The sequence below is a fragment of the Schistocerca nitens genome, chromosome 1, assembly GCF_023898315.1.
Source record: "Schistocerca nitens isolate TAMUIC-IGC-003100 chromosome 1, iqSchNite1.1, whole genome shotgun sequence".
Classification (NCBI taxonomy): Eukaryota; Metazoa; Arthropoda; class Insecta; order Orthoptera; family Acrididae; genus Schistocerca; species Schistocerca nitens.
In genome coordinates this window covers 275,164,862-275,187,991 of record NC_064614.1, presented here as the reverse complement: position 1 = coordinate 275,187,991, position 23,130 = coordinate 275,164,862, and the positions used below count along the sequence as shown (strand labels likewise).

At 41.4% G+C, this 23,130-nt stretch overlaps 1 protein-coding gene across 1 annotated transcript in view; it reads right to left on the bottom strand.

Moving 5' to 3' along the window:
- The window catches only part of LOC126243161 (lachesin-like), a 1,186,501-nt gene extending 1,163,961 nt beyond the window's left edge, over positions 1–22,540 (bottom strand). The window contains exon 1 of the mRNA XM_049948146.1: positions 22,379–22,540. Within this exon, the coding sequence (XP_049804103.1) occupies positions 22,379–22,508 (130 nt within the window). The 5' untranslated portion in view covers positions 22,509–22,540. The remainder of the gene's footprint in view (positions 1–22,378) is intronic.
- Between the last annotated feature and the right edge of the window lie 590 nt (positions 22,541–23,130).

Below are 23,130 nucleotides of genomic sequence, written 5' to 3'. Positions count from 1 at the left end.
TTTAGTGTTGTAACAGTGCTGCTTAAAAGTAAGTGCTCTGTCCAGTGTTACTCCCAGGTATTTTGGGCTGTTTGTATGTTTCAGCTGTTCCCCTTGCCATATGACTCGGAGTTGCCGTTTGGCTTGTTTGCTCCTAAGATGGAAGGCGGATACTTGAGATTTACTAGGGTTTGGATTGAGATTATTGCCGTCGTAATAGGTAGCAAGTTCTTTTACGGCTCCAGTGAGATTCTCCTCCATTTCTTCAAAGGTTTTATCCTGAGCGACCACTGCTGCATCATCAGCATATATGAACATTCGTGTCTGGCGGCTGATGGGAAGATCATTGGTATAGATGTTAAATAATATTGGAGCCAAGACACTACCCTGTGCAAGTCCATTTTTCTGTGTCCTCCATCGGCTGTTTTTAGATTGTAAGGTTACATAGTAGCGTCTGTTCTGTAGCATGCATTGCACGAACATAGAAAGGGTGTAGTCCTTAGTGACATTATACACTTTCTGGTTAACTGTGTCATATGCAGCACCGAGATCCAGGAATGCGACCCCAGTTACTTCTCCTCTCTGATAGCCGTCTTCGATGTACTGTGTGAGATTAAGGATTTGGCCACAGCATGATTTTCCTGGTCGAAATCCAGCTTGTTCGTTAATGAGGGCTTTGTCCACATAATCAGCTATGCGTTTGAGGATCATTCGCTCCAGCACTTTAAATAAATGACAAAACAGTGAGACAGGCCGGAAATTTTTAGCTTCAGCTGGGTCTTTCCCTGGTTTTAATAACGCAATAACCCGAGCTTTCCTCCACAGTTTAGGAATTTGCATTGTTGTGATACAGTTATTCATTAGCTCTAGGATCGATGCTTGTACTCCCGGTCCAAAATGTTTAATTTGCTCAGATCTCAGATCGTCGAGGCCAGCCGGCTTATTGTTTTTCAAATCGTTGATGACATCTTGTAGCTCCTGAATGAAGAACGGGCAAGCTAGGAAGCTAATCTCCTCGTTCAATTTTCTTTTAATTTTGCCGTTCCTGATCTTCCTTTTAGTTTTTCCGTTCATGAGTAGTTGGCGAGCTATCTGATCAGGTGTAACTTCACTGTAATTTGGTTGTGGTTCTGTTGGGTCGTTGTTGAGACTTTTGACCAGTTTCCATGCCTTCCTACTGCTGTGCTTCATGTCCGTCTCTTGTAGGAGGTTGCACCACTTTTCCTTTCTCGCTTCGGAGATACCAGACATCAGTACCTCACCTGCCTGGATCGTTTCCTCTGAGAGGGGGCCCTTATTGTACAGTTCTTCATACTTTTTCAGAGCTTCCTTGCTGCTACCAATGAGTCCAGCGATATACTGGGTGCACGGCTCTTGTTGTCTGTAGTTCAACCATGCCAACACGGTCAATACCGCGGTTCGATCGCGTCCGAATTGTTACTTTGTGCCAGGAAGGACTCTCAACAATGGAAGTATCCAGGCGTCTCGAAGTGAACAAAAGCGATGTTGTTCGGACGTGGAGGAGATACAGAGAGACAGGAACAGTTGATGACATACCTCTCTCAGGCCACCAAAGGACTGCTACTGCAGTGGATGACTGCTGCCTACGGATTACAGCTCGCAGGAATCCTGACAGCAACGCCACCATATTGAATAATGCTTTTCGTGCAGCCACAGGACGTCGTGTTACGAATCAAACTATGCGCAATAGGCTGTGCATAATTCGCAACTTTACTTCCGACGTCCATGGCGAGATCCCTCTTTACAACCACGACATTATGCAGCGCGTTGCAGATGGCACCAACAACATGCCCAATGGACCGCTCAGGTTTGGCATCACGCTCTCTTCACCGATGAGTGTCGCGTATGTCTTCAACCAGACAATCGTCGGAGACGTATTTTTAGGCAACCCGGTCAGGCTAAAAAAATTAGACATATGTCCATCGAGTGCAGCAAGGTGGAGGTTCCCTGCTGTATTGGTGTGACATTATGTGGGGCCGACGTACGCCGCTGGTGGATGTGGAAGGCGACGTAACGGCTGTACGATACGCGAATGCCATACTACGACTGATAGAGCAACCATATCGGCAGCATATTGGTGAAGCATTCGTCTTCATGGACGACAATTCGCGCCCCCTTCGTGCACAGCTTGTGAATGACTTCCTTCAGGATAACGACATCGCTCGACTAGAGAGGCCAGCATGTTCTCAAGGCTGCTTGTGTCATGTTATTCGACACTTTCTTTGAGTTGTCAAGGCTGTACGCCCGGTTGGTTAGAAAGGAGTTGGAGTTTGTGATGTCTGAAGATAGGTGGAATCCCGAAACGCGTAACATGTTCTAATAAAAGAGTCAATTGAACATCTCATGACTTTATTGCGATTGTACAGCATTGGTTGCCAATTACTAACATAAAAATGATCGGAGGCCTCAGACGGGATTTTATGTCCAGGATATCAGCATGTTCTCCACATGTGAATCCTATCGAACATGCCTGGGGTAGATTGAAAAGGTCTCTTTATGGACGACGTGACCCACCAACCACTCTGAGGGATCTACTCCGAATTGTCGATGAGGAGTGGGACAATCTGGACCAACAGTGCCTTAATGACCTTGTGGATAGTATGCCACGACGAATACAGGCATGCATCAATGCAAGAGGACGTGCTATTGGGTATTAGAGGTACCGGACCACCACCTCTGGAGGTCTCGCGGTTTGGTGGTACAACATGCAATTTGTGGTTTTTATATGCAATAAAATTATGTTTATGTTGATCTCTATTCCATTTTTCCTTGCAGGTACCGGAACTCTCGGAGCCGAGGTGATGCAAAACTTTTTTTCGTGTGTGTATATTCCATTAATATATGCCATCGCAACTAGTCAATTTAATTTTTTAATTACTATGCATAACTAGTTTCAACCTCTCATCAACAAATCCTCGGAAACGTGCGCTTTTTACTTATACTTGAGTCATTTCAACAGCTTGTGCTGAGAAACATCCTAAGGCGTGAAAATAGCGAGTAAACGTAAGTTTGGATGAAAGTTTTAACGAAAAAAATGTCTATTAATGGCATATACGCTTGGTGGCTCTTATTTAAGTGCTTGAAAAGGCGAGTAAACATTAGTCCTGGTGTAAATTTCAAATATGTGATTAATTTCGAGAACAGATAATAAATATTTGAGACCTAATGCAGGATAGTTCTACTGTCAATCCATCGCTAAGTAGTTCGCATTTATTTAGTTCTGGACACGTTTCAGCTACCTACAGCTACCTTGATTTCGTTAATCTTAAAATGGAATAATATAAAAATAATGAATTTTTCACTGAAACCATTTGCAAATTAATGTAGTTGCTTCATTCGACGCTTTTCCTGGCTTAATAACTCACTTCAGGTAGAGATCTTCAATATTTTCTGGCGCAGTACTTTAACAGGAGGCATAACCTTAAGAAACGATCAGTTTTGGCACTTTATCATATCAATCGAAATTTAATGTGAATAAAATATTTTCATTGGAGGCGAGGATAGACTCAATAACATCATGAACATACGCTATTCTCGAAACATTTCTGAAGAAAAATTCCATAGTAATTATAACTACGTTGTTTTGTCAGTAAAGAGTATCATCAAACTTAAAAAACATAAAAAGTATGCCTATATATTTTTTAAAGTATCAGTATATATTGTTAGTGTCTTCCTTCAGTTACCAGTGGAAGACCAGTATTTAAATGAAATTTCGGATGAAATGCTAACATTACAATAGTGACCGTTTTACTTAAATTCTGTGAGTAATATTAGCGATTTTTTAATATACCAGCCCAAGAGGCGTATGCGATGTATTCCTGATGACTGGCTATTAAGGCCCCCAATATTGTATCAAGTCAGTGTATTGTTTAACTTGTGCCATTGGTTGTTTTTCTACAGTTTTTTTTATACATTCACAGTAATCGCAACCTAAGAGATATCTTACAGACATGCAAGATATAATGTACACCTTCGGTGATATTTTCTCAGTATATGGGCGATACAGAGAAAAAAACAGTCACATTGACTAAAACGGTAATTACATAGTAGATGTACGGGAGCCATGTCACTAAGAAAAAAGTGACCACTGCAGAAGTGTCTGCCACTTACGTCTTTTAATATTCTCAAAAGGCTACTTGGCAATAAACCGTCGTGACGGCACACTGTGACTGTCATCACAACCATAGTTGTGTGCTAAATGTCGGCATTACTAAATAGCGAAACTGTTCGTGGTTCATGGTTCATGATTGCAGCTGCAGGTTGCTTTCTAACGACTTCCAGAGCCAAAAAATTGATTTTCACTGTTTCATGTAATTATTAACAGGACTTAAATATTTAAACTACTTTCATAATCTGCTCATTAAGACATAATCTTACATTAAAGGTTTAGCAGAGTAAGACAAGCGTTGCGGTTAGAAACTGTGTATATGCTAGAGGCATCGTAGCTCATTGCGCGCATATTACCCACACTTTATTCATCCAGCATTGGAGAAAGAGAGCACTTAGCTACTTCCAACGAACTTTAACATAATTTCAAATCTTCATAAAACGTTTTCTCGATGACACTCCTCACAAAATATTTGATGCAGTAAAACTTCAACATTAGGCATGACGCTTTAATTTATTACTTCTGATCTGTTTCCAACACGTTTTTTCAGATAATATCCACACATACCGCTGAATGTATCTGCACAGTTATACCATTTTACCACAGCAGTTCAGGAGATACGACATCATAGACATTCATGTGCATGAAAAACTACCTCCTGCGTAAAATAGAGCGCAAGTTACTCAGACTGTGTTTGATAATGAGGGCACTTAGAGGCTTTCAACAAACTTTAAACATAATTTCAGTCTTTCTCGAAACTTTTCCCGCTTGCTTGTTTAACGTCACATATTTAATACATTAACTCATTTATCAGGTAATCAGGCTTTTTATTTGTGGTAGTTCGATTCTTTAAATAACTGAGAGTTCACTAATATTGTTACAATTCTGAAATATTTATCATTTCTGGCTTATATATCTATGGTCCAAGACAGGGGCAGCCAAGATTTTGGTTGCACGTTTCCCCAACCGCCCGAGCACGCTACCTGAACGAGAAGAGTGGGAAGAGGGGGGAAAACTGCAAATGCGCCGCATTTAATAGCAGTGCAGTCGCACTGCGTACGACTTGGTTTTACATCTCACGTTTCTCAACACCATGGATCACAAACAAAACAAATATTTAGTATTATTTAATTATTTCTAGTGCACTGAAGACACGTTATAATTTTTGAGTGGTACAAACTGTCTATATACGGACAGATGTAGACAATTTCACAGAGTTTCCCTCTCAACTTGCCACATAATCGTGATTTATTTAGAGAGCGAAATAAGGTCTTTCACACAAATATGTCGATCGAAATATTGTAGCACTTCTGCAACCTCATTAAGCAGACTTGGAAACTCTACCTGAAGAAAGCGATGTAAATACCCTGGACAGTTTTAAAGTAAAAATATTAGTCATTAAGATTGGAATTACCTTGCAGATCAATCAGTTACTTCTGCGTATGTACAGGGACGCTTTCAGCTGGGACAGCAAACAGCTCGAAAACCTTATGAAAGTATTCTTGTAATTCTTTCAAGGCCACTAAGAATTCTTCAAACCTGCGTTGCGTTTAACGTTAGTGAGCTTAGGGAACTGGACTGTCTTTTTCAAAATGTGTCCCTTCTACAACGCGTTTTTGTTATTAAATACAATTGCATCAAAGCAGGAAGAAATTATCCTGAAATGCCTTACTATGGACTGTGTGCAGTCACGCCCATTTTAAATGTGAAGTCTGCAATCCATCTGGATGTTTTATTTGTCATTCTTGCACTCCTTTTTCCGTCATAAATTCAGGAATAGCCAGGCATATCCCTTGACTAAATCAACGTAATTTCCCGTAATATATGAAGTCTCCATACTCTTCGTTCAGTTCCACTGAAAACAGTTGCAAGTGACAATGGAATAATGTGTGCGACTTTAGAAATTTTGGTGGTCATGCGGCCAATTTCTTCACGTGCTCCAGGCATGCTTACTTAGCCGCAAAGTACTTTTTTATGTACAGAACAATGAATCCCCTCCATCGATACTTGTATTTTTTTCTTTCGTTGTCAACATCTCTAAATTATTTCTGCATGATGTTGCAACGTCATTTCATTGCAAATATGCGGAACCCGTCGCTTATACGCATTGAGAATTCTCATCCCTCTCTTCTGCTATTCCCATTAATTTTAAAAGATTATGACGATATATTGCCAGACCTCCTCTTTTCGTGAAAACAGCCACTGGACCTGTGAATGTCTTTCATACCACGACAAATAGTGAATGACAAACATCGCTGACACCAAGACTCTGAAGAACTCTGAGAGTCGTGCCGACCGAAAAATGCCGCACCGTAATGCTAAATGATTTTCGCGCTATTGCGGATACTTCTGAAATGGACCAAGCAATGCCGAGTGATAGGCAAGGCCTTGGCCCTCGTGAGGCCCAGACAAGCTGCACACGTGAAGTTTGGCACGCCGTGGCCAGGCCTGGTCTACGATTTATGGCATTCTGGAAAACAACGGAAATCTAAGAGAGAGAAGGAGAGAGAGCTGTACTAGAGTTCATCTCTTGTCCACACAATCGCTTCTTCGCCAGTTTAGCAGCGTTATGAAACGTACTTTATCAGCGGAGACGCTGAAAAACGATCGTACCTGCAGTAGATCAGAGTCGTTACTAGTTGAGTTGAACAGGACTTTATTCAGTTGTAATTCTGGGTGATACCCTCTGAGTTATAGCCTCATATGCAGTATAAGGACAAAGAATCTAAAAGTCTTAAATGTGTGTAGGCTTGCATGACCTGAATCAGTTGACATAAAACATTTCTGGATTTGGTGCTGCGTCATATTGTAAAACAGCAATGACTGGATAACACCGACGTTTCATCTGCCGGTAGGCCCAGAGGAAAATACCTGGCAGACTAGCACTGCAACTTATTGCACAGATGCTACCGCAGTCTCTTATCATTTAACATGACAGTTACAAAATTCAGCGAGAAGGCACTGAACTTCTGTTTATTATATTTTCTGGAGCTGTATTATTTCTGATTTAGACGCTGTAGGACCTCTCGTTCAGCAGCATAGAATTTTCGGTTATAACTTACAGATACATCGGAAGCCATTTTTCGCTTGCGTTACCTTTTTTTTAATTGCAGTTCGAATTAGTTACATAATACTGACTGGTATTTTACAGCAACGCTTTTAATCGTGATTAAAGATATCACTCGTGTAGGACATTGGCCTGTCAACATCTGTACAAACCATTTTACATGGCAGTATTGTAGAGACACGTGTTTGCACTCCTGTCTTCCTCCCTTTACTGTAAACTTTCAAAAATGAAGCAGTCGCTTCTTCAATACGCGCTCTAGTCACCGTATGAGTCTCAACAGACAAAGTGCAATCCTGACACCAAAATAATATCCTTTTTTTTAACTCATTTTGTTCGTTGTATTTGTTCGGGGCGGACGTCCCATGACCCCCGTTCAATTTGATCGTTCATTCGTTCACTCAATTTTTTATCACAGAGGGCAGCGAACTCGCTGACCGAACACGCTGAGCTACCATGGCGGCAACCCTTGGTATTACCAAATATCAACGAGGTGTTCTCCGTGAACTGGTACCGAGTAAAGTGATGTAGTGGCCGGCCGGGGTGGCCGAGCGGTTCTAGGCGCTACAGTCTGGAACTGCGCGACCGCTTCGGTCGCAGGTTCGAATCCTGCCTCGGGCATGGATGTGTGTGATGTCCTTAGGTTAGTTAGGTTTAAGTAGTTCTAAGCTCTAGGGGACTGATGACAGAAGTTAAGTCCCAAAGTGCTCAGAGCCATTTGAACCATTTTTGATGTAGTGTTTGGGAGGAAGGAGGTTCAAATCTCCTCCCATCCGGATTTGGGGTTACGTGGTTTCTCCAACTCGCCTAAGACAAGTTCCTGGAAGATACGCATGAATAGATATCTTGTAGCGTTTAATCTGCTCACAGTCAGTTTTCGTGCGAAAGTCGTCGTTGGTTGGCGTTCGAGGAGTGTGGACATGTAGTAGTCGTGGATAGTTGTAGTTAATGGATTCTGGGACTCATGTTCGAGACAGAAATGTGTAACGCATTAGTGACGTCGGTAGAATGAACATTTATACACCGATATTAAAAATAAAGTTTCATTGTGAAAATATGGACAGCAATCGTGCCACATGCTAGACCATTTTGTTTGATGAATTTAGCATAATATATCTTTGAACAATAAATAATCATCTCTTATTGTAACTGTGTTTCAGTGTTATGAAATAAAACCTTTTAAGAACCGTATACCTACTAAGCCATTCAGACGACAGAGAGTAATCTGAATAAAGACAACATTGACTTAACTATAGGTAACAGTCAGTAGTCGAAGTGGTAACCAGAGCCAGTTATAAACTTGTATTGTGCCGTGTGACGAAAGAATATCGTAACGGACCAAGAAGGATGGGTGTGTAGCGAGAGTGGGCTTGTAGTACCTCCAGTTCGAGCTTGTACTCCACCCCTAATGATCTACCCCTACATATACACTTCGCAAGCCACTGTGTAGTGCATGGTAGAGTGTACTTCGAAATTGTTGTGAAATGCAGGAAGACCTACAGAGGATAGATGCATGGTGCAGGGATGTCAATTGAGCCTCTACATAAACAAATGTAAACGTATTGCGAATACATAGACACAAAGACCCTTTATTGTATGATTACACGATTGCAGAACAACCACTGGAAGCAATTACTTCCATAAAAATATCTAGGAGTACGAGGACAGGATGATTTGTAGAGCAACGACCACATAAAATTAATCGCAGGTGAGGCAAATGCCAGACTGAGATTCAGTGGAAGGTTCCTCCGGAAGTTTAGTCCATCAACAAAGGAAGTAGCTTACGAAGCACACATTCGACCAACACAGATATTGCTAGAGCAGCACGTTTCACTATAGGATCATTTAGTAAGCACGAAAGAGTCACGGAGATGCTCAGTCAGCTCCAACACCAGGCGCTGCAAGAATGGCGTTCTGTATCACAGTATGGTCTGCTGTTAAAATTCCGGGAGTAAAAGACCATGAAGATATAACTAGAGACATTCGAGTCCACACGGAGGCTTTTCAGCAATCTTTCTTCCCGCGAACTGGACGCGATTGGAACAGGAAAAGCACGAAGTGACAGTAGTAAAAGTACCCTCCATCACACACCATAAGGTGGCGTGCGAAGTATAGAGGTAGATGTAGAGGTATATGTATTTTGTCCTCATGACCCTCAAGCGAAATGAAATTTGAAAGCACTAGAATCTTCCTGCAGTCTACCGTGAATGACCTCAAATTTTTCATCATGAAACACGGTCGCCTCCTCCCCCTTCCCCCTCCCCCCTCTACTTCTCAAAAATTCTCATCTGAGCTCATGAAGCATTCCCTCAGCAGAGTGGACCATCAGACTGGTAACAAATCTAGCAGCACGATTCTGAATACCTTCTACTCCTTCCTTTAATAAATGCATTAGTGTTGTTAGTGTCAAGTGTTGTTACCAGGTTCAGTAGTGTATACAAGGGACGTGAACAGCGTCAGATGTTGAGTGATAGCTGCAAAGGACAAGGACATATCGCGTACTCGCGTGAGACAGCGTTCATCATCTCCTCGCAGAGCTTGAAAGGTACCTCATTCCACGTCTTCAATTGGTCGTTGGTCGAACCGTACAACATCTAGATAATTTGGAAGTGACAAGGGCGCGATGTTAAACTACATGGGAAAATTAAGTACGCAGACTCGTCGTTAATGTTGTGGACGCCCGAGTCTGACCACCACAAGGGAGGATCGCCATACTGTGCACAAAGAACACCCTTAAGCCGTTCACATCTGCACCTACCATCCGAGAACAAGCAGTCGACTCTCTATAACATTCGCTGTCATTGCGCACCATTGGTCGGAAACTACACTATGTGGTCAAAAGTATCCGGACACCCCAAAAACATACTTTTTTATATTAGGTGCATTGTGCTCCCACCTAGTGCCAGGTACTACATATCAGCGACCTTAGTAGTCATTGTACAGCGTGAGGGAGCAGAATGGGGCGCTCCGGAAAACGTACGGACTTCAAACGTGGTCAGGTGACTGGATGTCACTTGCGTCATACGTCTGTACAAGAGATTTCCACACTCCTAAACATCCCTATGTCCACTGTTTCCGATGTGTTAGTGAAGTAGAAACGTGGAGGGACACGCACAGCACAAAAGCGTACAGGCCGACCTCTTCTGTTGACTGACACAGACCGCCGACAGTTGAAGAGGGTCGCAATGTACAATAGGCCGACATCTATCTAGACCATCACACAGGATTTCCAAACTGCATCAGGATCCACTGCAAGTACTATAACAGTTAGGCGGGAGGTGAGAAAACTTGGATTTCATGGACGAGCGGCTGTTCATTAAGAAAAACATCACGCCGGTAAATGCCAAACGACGCCTCGCTTGGTGTAAGGAACGTAAACACTGGACGACTGAACAGTGGGAAAACAATGTGTGGAGTGACGAATCACAATATACAATGTGGCGATCCGATGGCAAGGTGTGTATATGGCGACTTCCCGGTGAACGTCATCTGCCAGCGTGAGTAGTGCCAACAGTAAAATTCGGAGGCGGTGCTGTTATGGTGTGGTCGTGTTTTTCATGGAGGGAGCATGTTCCTCTTGTTGTTTAGCGTGGCACTATCACAACACAGGCCTACATCGATGTTTTAAGCATCTTCTTGCTTCCCACTGTTGAAGAGCAATTCGGAGATGTCGACTGCATCTTTCAACACGATCGAACACCTGTTCATAATGCACAGGTGGGTGACCGAGTGGTTACGCGGCAATAACATTCCTGTAATGGACTGGCCTGCACAGAGTCCTGACCTGACTCCTATAGAACACCTCTGTGATGTTTTGGAACGCCGAATTTCTGCTGAGCCTCACCGACCGACATCAATACCTCTCCCCAGTGCAGCACTCCGTGAAAAATGGGCTGCCATTCCCCAAGGAACCTTCCAGCACTTGATTGAACGTATGCCTGCGAGAGTGGAAGCTGTCATCAAAACTAAGGACGGGCCAACACCATATTGATTTCCAGCATTGCCGGTGGAGGGCACCACGAACTTGTAAGTAATTTTCAGCCAGGTGTCCGGAGACTCTTGATCACATAATGTAACAGCAGCCTGACCATGAAATTACCGATCCGTGCGTAGGTTGTCGTCCACGCTGAGAAAGAGCGTTTCACTTATTACTTGCAGACGATGCAACAGCCTTATTATTTAAAAGACTGCTGCTTACACCATCCAACGGTTAGATGACGTTCACGCTTATAATGTGAAGCGATCTTATCACACTTTCCTAGGGCAATCACGACGCTACCTTTATCTCTGATGAAAATTCACAGTCCAGGATAACGTACTGACTTCTGTTACTCAAAATGTATTCGAGGCAGGTGCGTTTTTCCTCCGCTTGCTTGTTGCCTGTAGTGTGGTAAAGTGCCGAAGGTTTCCCGGGAGTCTGGGAGCATGCAATCTGTCTGCTATATACCTACAGTTACATCTACATCTACATAGATACTCCGCAAGCCACCGTACCGTGCGTGGCAGAGGATACCCTGTACCACTACTAGACATTTCCTTTTCTATTCCACTCACAGACAGTGGCCAAACGACTGTCTATATGCCTCCATCTGAGGCCTAATTTCTCATATCTTTGTGGTCCTTACACGTAATGTACGAATCGTTCGGCAGTCAGTTTCAAATGCCGGTTCTCCAAATTTTCTCAGTAGTGTTTCTCGATAACAAAGTCGCCTACCTTCCAGATATATCAATTTGAATTCCCGAAGCGTCTGCGCTAACACTTACGTGTTGTTCGAACCTACGGGTAACAAATCTAGAAGCCCGCCTCTGAATTGCTTCAATGTCTTCTTTCAATCTGACCTGGTACGGATCACAAGCATTCTAACAGTACTCAAGAATAGATCACACCGGCTGCCTACAGGCGGTCTTCTTCACAGCTGAATCACTCTTTCCTAAAATTCTCCCAATAAACCAAAGTCAACCATTCACCTTCCATACCACAGGTCTCACATGCTTGTACCATCTCATATCGCTTTGCAACGTTACGCCCAGATATTTAAACGATATGACTGTGTAAAGTAGGACACTAGTAATACTGTATCCGGACGTCACAGGTTTGTTCTTCCTACTCTTCCGCATTAACCTACATTTTTCCACATTTAGGGTTAGCTGCCATTCATCACACCAGCTACAAATTTTGTCTAAATGGTCTTGTATCTTCCTACAGTCACTCAGCTTCGATACCTTTCCGTACACCACTGCATCAGCAGCAAACGACCGAAAATTGCCACCCACCCTGTCTTCCATATCATTTATGTATATAGAGAACAACAGTGGTCCTATCGCACTTCCCTGGGGCACTCCTGACGATCGATACCTTTGTCTCTCATGAACACTCACAGTCGAGGAAACATAATGGGGTCTGTTATGTAAGATGTCCTCGAGCCACTCACAGTCGAGGAAACATAATGGGGTCTGTTATGTAAGATGTCCTCGAGCCACTCACATATTTCATATGCTCGTACTTTCGTTAACAGCTGCAGTGGAGAACAGTGGCCAGTGCCCGCCGGAAGTCTTGAAACATGGCATCCGCCTGTTCAACTTCATCCATATTTCGCAGTATACCGTGTGAGAAAAGGGAAAGATGAGTTTCGCACGAACGATGCCCTCTAAAACCAAGCTTCTCAGTCTCAAGTCTGTTAGTTTGCATCCCTGGATCGCAGGGTATACCATGCGATCTGCGTTTTTCATGAACGCTAATTTCTAAATCTTTGCTAATTTGTCGACGGAGGCTCTCCTCTCCCTAGGTTAGAACAGCAGATCAAAGAAGGATGTTGGTCTATAATTTTGCAGATACATCATTTTGCCTTTCTTGTATACGGGAGCAGCCTGCGCTTTTTCCCAGTCGTGTGGGTGTATTCGCTGCGTCGAAGCCTCAAAATTATCGCGAGGTAAGAAGCGATGTCAACTTTTAATCTTCCTTCCTTCTGTGTGTCCGTCAGCCTTAGCAGCTCACCTAGAGACGACCATTTAATATCGGTTACCTGAGTCTACATATTAGTATATTAAGTAATCGTAACTGATCGCCGTTTCATAAGAATTTACGAGACCTAATTTTCACAACCTTTAGTTCATTAAGCTTGTCATCTTGTGAATGTATTTATTTCAGTACTATGTGTGCAGCATTTTTTTGTGCCTGGGTATAATTGGTCACAGCAGAATTCTATCATTTGTTACATACCGGAATCATAAGCGAGCAGCCTCACATTCACATAATAACCAATCCTAACATTCCAAAAATTCTTTGAAATCATAAAGTAAGGAGTGTAACTCCATGGTCAAAGCTGTTTATGTTAAATTAATGTTATAATTTCTTAATTGTTTAGTATTGTAATTATAGTTTCAAATCTCATTATTCCGTGAAACTGAAATATATATCTGTATATAGTGCACAAAGTGTTGTGATGAATGTTACGCTTGATAACTGAAGATGATTCATGAAATGAGATTTATTGCGAAGTTGCCAACATGTCAAACGTTCTTTTAGAAACTCTAATGTGGTTTTCCTCCCCGCATGAACCATGGACCTTGCCGTTGGTGGGGAGGCTTGCGTGCCTCAGCGATACAGATAGCCGTACCGTAGGTACAACCACAACGGAGGGGTATCTGTTGAGAGGCCAGACAAACGTGTGGTTCCTGAAGAGAGCAGCAGCCTTTTCAGTAGTTACAAGGGCAACAGTCTGGATGATTGACTGATCTGGCCTTGTAACATTAACCAAAACGGCCTTGCTGTGCTGGTACTGCGAACGGCTGAAAGCAAGGGGAAACTACGGCCGTAATTTTTCCCGAGGGCATGCAACTTTACTGTATGATTAAATGATGATGGCGTCCTCTTGGGTAAAATATTCCGGAGGTAAAATAGTCCCCCATTCAGATCTCCGGGCGGGGACTACTCAAGAGGACGTCGTTATCAGGAGAAAGAAAACTGGCGTTCTACGGATCGGAGCGTGGAATGTGAGATCCCTTAATCGGGCAGGTAGGTTAGAAAATTTAAAAAGGGAAATGGATAGGTTAAAGTTAGATATAGTGGGAATTACTGAAGTTCGGTGGCAGGAGGAACAAGACTTCTGGTCAGGTGACTACAGGGTTATAAACACAAAATCAATTAGGGGTAATGCAGGAGTAGGTTTAATAATGAATTGGAAAATAGGAATGCGGGTAAGCTACTACAAACAGCATAGTGAACGCATTATTGTTGCCAAGATAGATACGAAGCCCACACCTACTACAGTAGTACAAGTTTATATGCCAATAGCTCTGCAGATGACGAAGAAATTGAAGAAATGTATGATGAAATAAAAGAAATTATTCAGGTAGTGAAGGGAGACGAAAATTTAATAGTCATGGGTGACTGGAATTCGGTAGTAGGAAAAGGCAGAGAAGGAAACGTAGTAGGTGAATATGGATTGGGGCTAAGAAATGAAAGAGGAAGCCGCATGGTAGAATTTTGCACAGAGCACAACTTAATCATAGCTAACACTTGGTTTAAGAATCATGAAAGAAGGCTGTATACATGGAAGAACCCTGGAGATCCTAAAAGGTATCAGATAGATTATATAATGGTAAGACAGAGATTTAGGAACCAGGTTTTACATTGTAAGACATTTCCAGGGGCAGATGTGGACTCTGACCACAATCTATTGGTTATGACCTATAGATTAAAATTGAAGAAACTGCAAAAAGGTGGGAACTTACGGAGATGGGACCTGGATAAACTGAAAGAACCAGAGGTTGTACAGAGATTCAGGGAGAGCATAAGGGAACAATTGACAGGAATGGGGGAAAGAAATACAGTAGAAGAAGAATGGGTAGCTCTGAGGGATGAAGTAGTGAAGGCAGCAGACGATCAAGTAGGTAAAAAGACGAGGGCTAATAGAAATCCTTGGGTAACAGAAGAAATATTGAATTTAATTGATGAAAGGAGAAAATATAAAAATGCAGTAAATGAAGCAGGCAAAAAGGAATACAAACGTCTCAAAAATGAGATCGACAGGAAGTGCAAAATGGCTAAGCAGGGATGGCTAGAGGACAAATGTAAGGATGTAGAGGCTTATCTCACTAGGGGTAAGATAGATACTGCCTACAGGAAAATTAAAGAGACATTTGGAGAAAAGAGATCCACTTGTATGAACATCAAGAGCTCAGATGGGAACCCAGTTCTAAGCAAAGAAGGGAAAGCAGAAAGGTGGAAGGAGTATATAGAGGGTCTATACAAGGGCGATGTACTTGAGGACAATATTATGGAAATGGAAGAGGATGTAGATGAAGATGAAATGGGAGATACGATGCTGCGTGAAGAGTTCGACAGACCACTGAAAGACCTGAGTCGAAACAAGGCCCCAGGAGTAGACAACATTCAATTGGAACTACTGACGGCCTTGGGAGAGCCAGTCCTGACAAAACTCTACCATTTGGTGAGCAAGATGTATGAAACAGGCGAAATACCCTCAGACTTCAAGAAGAATATAATAATTCCAATCCCAAAGAAAGCAGGTGTTGACAGATGTGAAAATTACCGAACTATCAGTTTAATAAGCCACAGCTGCAAAATACTAACACGAATTCTTTACAGACGAATGGAAAAACTAGTAGAAGCTGATCTCGGGGAAGATCGGTTTGGATTCCGTAGAAATACTGGAACACGTGAGGCAATACTGACCTTACGACTTATCTTAGAAGAAAGGTTAAGGAAAGGCAAACCTACGTTTCTAGCATTTGTAGACTTAGAGAAAGTTTTTGACAATGTTGACTGGAATACTCTCTTTCAAATTCTAACGGTGGCAGGGGTAAAATACAGGGAGCGAAAGGCTATTTACAATTTGTACAGAAACCAGATGGCAGTTATAAGAGTCGAGGGACATGAAAGGGAAGCAGTTGTTGGGAAGGGAGTGAGACAGGGTTGTAGCCTCTCCCCGACGTTATTCAATCTGTATATTGAGCAAGCAATAAAGGAAACAAAAGGAAAATTCGGAGTAGGTATTAAAATCCATGGAGAAGAAATAAAAACTTTGAGGTTCGCCGATGACATTGTAATTCTGTCAGAGACAGCAAAGGACTTGGAAGAGCAGTTGAACGGAATGGACAGTGTCTTGAAAGGAGGATATAAGATGAACATCAACAAAAGCAAAACGAGGATAATGGAATGTAGTCGAATTAAGTCGGGTGATGCTGAGGGAATTAGATTAGGAAATGAGACACTTAAAGTGGTAAAGGAGTTTTGCTATTTGGGGAGCAAAATAACTGATGATGGTCGAAGTAGAGAGGATATAAAATGTAGACTGGCAATGGCAAGGAAAGCGTTTCTGAAGAAGAGAAATTTGTTAACATCGAGTATAGATTTAAGTGTCAGGAAGTCATTTCTGAAAGTATTTGTATGGAGTGTAGCCATGTATGGAAGTGAAACATGGACGATAAATAGTTTGGACAAGAAGCTTTTGAAATGTGGTGCTACAGAAGAATGCTGAAGATGAGATGGGTAGATCAAATAACTAATGAGGAAGTATTGAATAGTATTGGGGAGAAGAGAAGTTTGTGGCACAACTTGACCAGAAGAAGGGATCGGTTGGTAGGACATGTTCTGAGGCATCAAGGGATCACCAATTTAGTATTGGAGGGCAGCGTGGAGGGTAAAAATCGTAGAGGGAGACCAAGAGATGAATACACTAACCAGATTCAGAAGGATGTAGGCTGCAGTAGGTACTGGGAGATGAAGAAGCGTGCACAGGATAGAGTAGCATGGAGAGCTGCATCAAACCAGTCTCAGGACTGAAGACAACAACAACAACAACAATGTGGTTTTATCCTGTCAGTGAAAAGCGCTTGCTTGCGGTCGATCGTTAACATTTTATAACGTTTTCGTCCTGCGAACATTACATTATCGTAAAAGCATATCTGTTATATACTACCCAGTTTGACATATAGAACGTTTATTCATAGCCAGAGTTTACAAACAGAAAAAAAGCGTAATTCGCGTCAGTTCGTCGTTTCACGCGTCACAGAATGCCTGTCATTTTGAACCGCTGTTATCAACCTGTTACATGAGCCTCTTTTTGAACGCTGTAATTCAGCGAGAAAGCATATTAGTTTGTGGCATATCTGTTACCTGTGGCACGATATCTACAGATTACCACTGCAGGAAGTAACAGATTTTTTTTTACTACACTCATGTTGTCAAGCATTCTTATCATTCCTCTAAGATGACAGCAACGTAAGGATATTATTTATGATGAAAACTGTTCAAAGTCTACGGGCTAAAACTGCGTGTCTCAGATATAAGAAACGAACGAAAAGAAAATGAGTTATTTTTTGTGGTTTCTCAGATAACATAGTAGCAAAATCAGATTGACAACAACTGTTAACGAAGATATGGGCGGATAAAGTATCTAATGAGAGACCTTATAGGTACTGGTAAGTAGGAAAATGTAATATTCCTTCTCAGCTATGGATTAGGCATCGTGAGTGAAGAAGGAAGAAAAAGAAATCATCATAGGGAGACATATAACGAAGAGTATATATATAAATATTACATTTTATGACGACATAGTGAGATTAGGTAGATATCTGTTACAAGCTGATTCAGACTCAGCAGCTCCTACCGAGGCAGTTGGATTAATAGTCATTCAAAAATGTTTTTAGTCAATTAATGTAGAAACTTACAGGTTTATAACGGTATTTCATATGCTAAAGTAAATATTGCTTGCAGTATTTTTTTAATTCAGCATTTAAAACTATGAGTGTTTTTATTTAGAAAAACAACTGATGAAACATATTCCTATTTTGTTTTATAATACACGTAGCTAAACGATACAATTGTGACTTAAACTTCAAATAAGATGCCACAACCAGCCACGATTTTTGCATGAAATCTTGCTTTACATCCATCTGATTATAAATGATGTTGTTGTTGATGATGACAATGATAATGATGTTCTTATTAACGTGGTGATAGTGGTTATGGTGGTGATATCTGAAAACTATGGTAGGAGGCATGACGATACTTCTTCAAAAATTATTTTCAAAAGACACATGTATGCAGACGTTTAAATTCAGAACAATTATACAGTTCAAGGATCACCTGCAAGTATTTGTATCGAATGTCATGAAATTATTTTCCCCCAACTATGAACTAATGTTTTTCCACGGGCCAGCTTTCGAGTCACTTTAATATGCTCCTAATAAGATTAGTATTCAGGGAATCTTCTCGTATGCTTTTAAGGGCCTATAGATCAACATTAAGAGTTTTGGCGGTGCTGCAAATAACATTTATACAGGGTGTCTCGGGAGGAATGGTCAGTATTCAGTGATATGACAAGAACAATCATTCGAAGCAAAACTGCCTAGTAAAATAGACTCCAAAATGCATAACTTAAGGTTTGTGAGTACTTGTTCAGTAGAATAGATGTGGTTCATAGCAACGAAGATGAACAAGTGCTCATAGCTCTTCAGGTATGGACTTAGAATCCATGTTTACTGAATATTATTTTTCCTTCATTTGGCCCGTACTACCACTATCGAAATATGGAAAGCAGAGAGCTTGCAGTAGAAATTTTTTTTTTCACAGTATCCACGATGAAGAAGTGCTCATTGCATTTTAGAGCCCACGCTCACTAGACTTCTATGCTTCGAATCACCGGTCCTGTCACACCCATCAATATTGTTCACTTCTACTGGGACACCCTGTGTAGATTAAAAAATGCGATAGTCGTGACAATATCGATGCAAGTAAACAGGTGCATACTTTCGTAAATTCCATCCAAAAATTACTCTTCGATATGCATTATATTGTGCTTATTTTGGTAAATGTCACCCGACATAAGCACTCTTCACGAAGAAACTCGAGGAATGTACTGCAATCCGTTCTCAAAAACATTTTTAAATACCCAACACACGAATGTAAACGTTGAGAGGATCGAAAAGTTCATTTAGGGGGAGGAATAAGATTTTTTAAAGACCATAAATTTAGACATAAACTGCAGTTACTGTGATAATAACGACTCAAGATGACACGGTGTCACAATCGTAGCGTTCAGTTACGTATATAATGAAAAAAGGAATGTGTTAAATTAATTGTTTTACTACTTAACTTTACTAAACTGAAACAATTTATAAACTTATCGCTTGCAATGCTGAATGACTAATGGTTGCTTTACCGTATGTAATATTGTGTTATAAACGCGTAAGTTTAAACATGAGTGGATCAACAATATTTTTGATTAATAATCCAATTGCCTCGGCGAGAGCCATTGAAAGTCTGAATCAGCTTGTAGCAAACACTACCTGATTCCCCTATGTCATCGTACAGTGAGGTTTCAGCTATAGTTATTCTTCGTTACACGTCTAGCAGTCATGATTTCTATTTTTTTTCCACTCACGGTACGTAATACATAGCTGAGAAGCAATACTATATTTTCCTGCTTACCGGTACCTGTAACGTTTCACATTAGATACTTTATCCTCCAGTATCTTCGTTAAGAGTTGTTGTCAATTTGGTTTTGCTACTGTAGTATCAGAGGAACCATATGAAGTAGTTCATTTTCTTTTCGTTTGCTTTTTACACGTGATACACGCAATTTTATCCCCTAACGTTCGAACACTTTTCATCATAAATAATATTCATTTTACATCTAAACATAAAGCTTAAGAGGAATAATCATAATGTTTGAGAGAATGAGTGTAGCACAGGATCTGTGGTACTTCCTGCAGTGCTAATCTGAAGATATCCTGCCACACGTAACTGATACGACACAAAGCAGTCATTCGCTTTCTCGTTGAATTACAGCGTACAAAAACGGGCCCAAGAAACTAGTTGATAAGAGCGTTTCAAAATGACAGGTATGCTGAGAGCCTTGAAACGAAGAACTGACACGAATTACGCTGTTTTTGTAGTTATAAACTCTGGTCATGAATAACCGTTTAGTAAAGTTCACAGGACCAAAGCGTTATAAAATGTTAGCAAACGACTCCAAGCGAGCGCTTTTCACTGTCGGAATGAAACGGCGCTAGACTTTCTAAAAGGACATCTAACATGTTGGCAACTTCACAGTAAATATCATTTCAAGAACCATATTTAATTATCAAGCGTAATATTCTTCCCGGCATTTTGTGTAGTATATTCAGATGTCAGTTTAGATTTAAAAGTTAAAAGTTTAAGTGAACATTAAGCCTGTCTAAAAACCAGTTATTTGGTACATAAATGTTTAGTTTTTTTTTTTTAGATGTTATGATAATGATTCATATCTCACGATGTTAGTACATTAGAATATTTCCTGTAAATTTTGTTCACAGACGTGATGACACTACACAAGAGCCGCACATTGTTCACCAGCTGGTGTTTGTAAACAACCACCACTTGAATAAAGACCTGGAGCGATTCGAAAGACTCACTTATGGAAAAATATAAATCGCGAGTGGCTGCTGTTTCTGCTAACATAACAGCTCATTATAGAGTGACCAGGTGTCCCGTATTATGCGGGATTGTTCCTTATTTAGCTTCATTGTCCCGTTGTCCCGACAAAGGCATACGGGACGTATATTGCGTCGTTTTTCCCTAACTATCCCGTATATTTTGAAAAAGTGTGTGTTTAAGTAAAATGTAGCATTATCAAATGGACAACAAATGTGGACATACCCAAGGAATAAAGAAACCAAACTGAGCGAAGTCTACAATTTTCTACTTCCTTATCTCACGATAACTGCTGCAGGTATTTGCAGCTCATTACCGCGTTTTTGCTAGCTATACTTTGCACTAATGCTGCTGCAGAAAAAGTGGTCGCGTCATGAATGACTGACGAACTAACGAAAAAATGAGGTTTAGTGTCGCAGCCGTTAAGGAAATAGTTATAACAAAGATTCATTTCCAGGATATTTCATGTGTTGATTTTTATAAAATCCCGTTTAAGAACATTAAACTCTTGAATGGCATACATTCATCTGCAAAATATGACAAAAAAGATTTTTTAAGAAATTATCCACGGAGAAACTTACACACCAATTGAGAGTGAAATTAAGTAACCTATAATCTTATAAACAGCCGACCAGTTGCAATGGATAAAGAAATTCTTTACCTAGGTTTCGACAAATATAAATTTGTCATCTTCAGCAGGTAGCAATTTTACATTAGTAAGGACTAACGTACCATCACCGTTTTTACAATTGTCGGCATAGATCCATGTGTGTAAAATAAAATATAGCCCTAGAATTAGGGTTTGTCACGTAAATATAAAATAGCTCACAACCGAGTCGGAAAGATCCATGAGCTATTTTATATTTACGTGACAAACCCTAATTCTAGGGCTATATTTTATTTTTGACACATGGATCTATGCCGACAATTGTAAATGTACATTAGTCCTTACTAATGTGAAATTGCTACCTTCTGAAGAAGACAAATTTATATTTGTCGAAACCTTGGTAAAGAATTTCTTTATCCATTGCAACTGGTCGGCTGTTTATAATTTTATTACGTGAAACCGTTGCTGTTGTGCAGCTATGTTTAAAATATTAAACCTATAATCATGTTCTAAATGGTTCAAATGGCTCTGAGCACTATGGAACTTAACATCTGCGGTCATCAGTCCCCTAGAACTTAGAACTACTTAAACCTAACTAACCTAAGTACATCACACACCTCCATGCCCGAGGCAGGATTCGAACCTGCGACCGTAGCGGTCACGCGGTTCCAGACTGACGCACCTAGAACCGCACGGCCACAAAGGCCGGCCAATCATTTTCTGCCTTAGTTAAAGTCCTCGTTATATTAAAGTAATGTGTTTACGTGTGACATTAATGAAACGATATAATATTTACTCGCTCAGTAATGCAAAGGATTTTGATGCATTTTTATTGCGAATTTTAACAAAAGTGTACGAAGGTCTGTGTAGTTGTCGCATGAACCAACTAGATTAACACGAATCCACTATGGAGAGAGTATTAATAAAAGTGTCCACAAAATATCGATTCATTTCAACTTTTAATTTGTATTCCACATTCTCATTTTAGAAATCCGATCGCCCTACCTTATTAATACTACACTTGCGATGTCCACCAGCGTCCGGAAGAGATGCCATAAATTTAAAATTAGCATTTTATTATTTTTCTTCAGCGAATATTCGAAGTTGCGGAGACGACGCGGGAAAAAAGAATGTAGTGAGAGAGGCTGGTTTGCGCACCTGCTCTGTGGTGGGAAGCGGCGGGCTGGACGACCAGCAGCAGCAGCGCGAGCGGCAACAGCAGCGGCAGCGGTCGCGCAAGGTGCAGCGGCGCGGAGCGTCGGCGAGCGGGCTGAGTGTTGGCGCCCATGTCGCAGCAGGCCGCATCTCTCGGCGGCTGTCCGCCGCGCGCCACACGCAACAGACAACTGCGGCGACGCCACGCCGCGCCGGAGCAGCCGGCGCCGACGACGACGCCCCCCGCGGCGGCTGGCAGGCGGCGCGCGCGCGCGCAAACCCCCTCCCGCGACACCACCTGCGCAGGTGATCCACGTAAATACAGACGAAGGAAACAGGCGCTGTGGTGGGTCGACAGCAGCTGTGGCTCAGTTGCGCGAAAAGATTGGTTTAATACGAGGGTGAGCCAAATGAAAACCTTAATTTTTTTAAAAATAAAATAAAATAGACTTAGAGAAAGATTTTGACAATGTTGACTGGAATACTCTTCTTCAAATTCTGAAGGTAGCAGGGGTAAAATACAGGGAGCGAAAGGCTATTTACAATTTGTACAGAAACCAGATTGCAGTTATAAGAGTCGAGGGGCCTGAAAGGGAAGCAGTGGTTGGGAAGGGAGTGAGACAGGGTTGTAGCCTCTCCCCGATGTTATTCAATCTGTATATAGATCAAGCAGTAAAGGAAAAAAAAAGAAAAATTTGGACTAGGAATTAAAATCCATAGAGAAGAAATAAAAACTTTAAGGTTCGCCGATGACA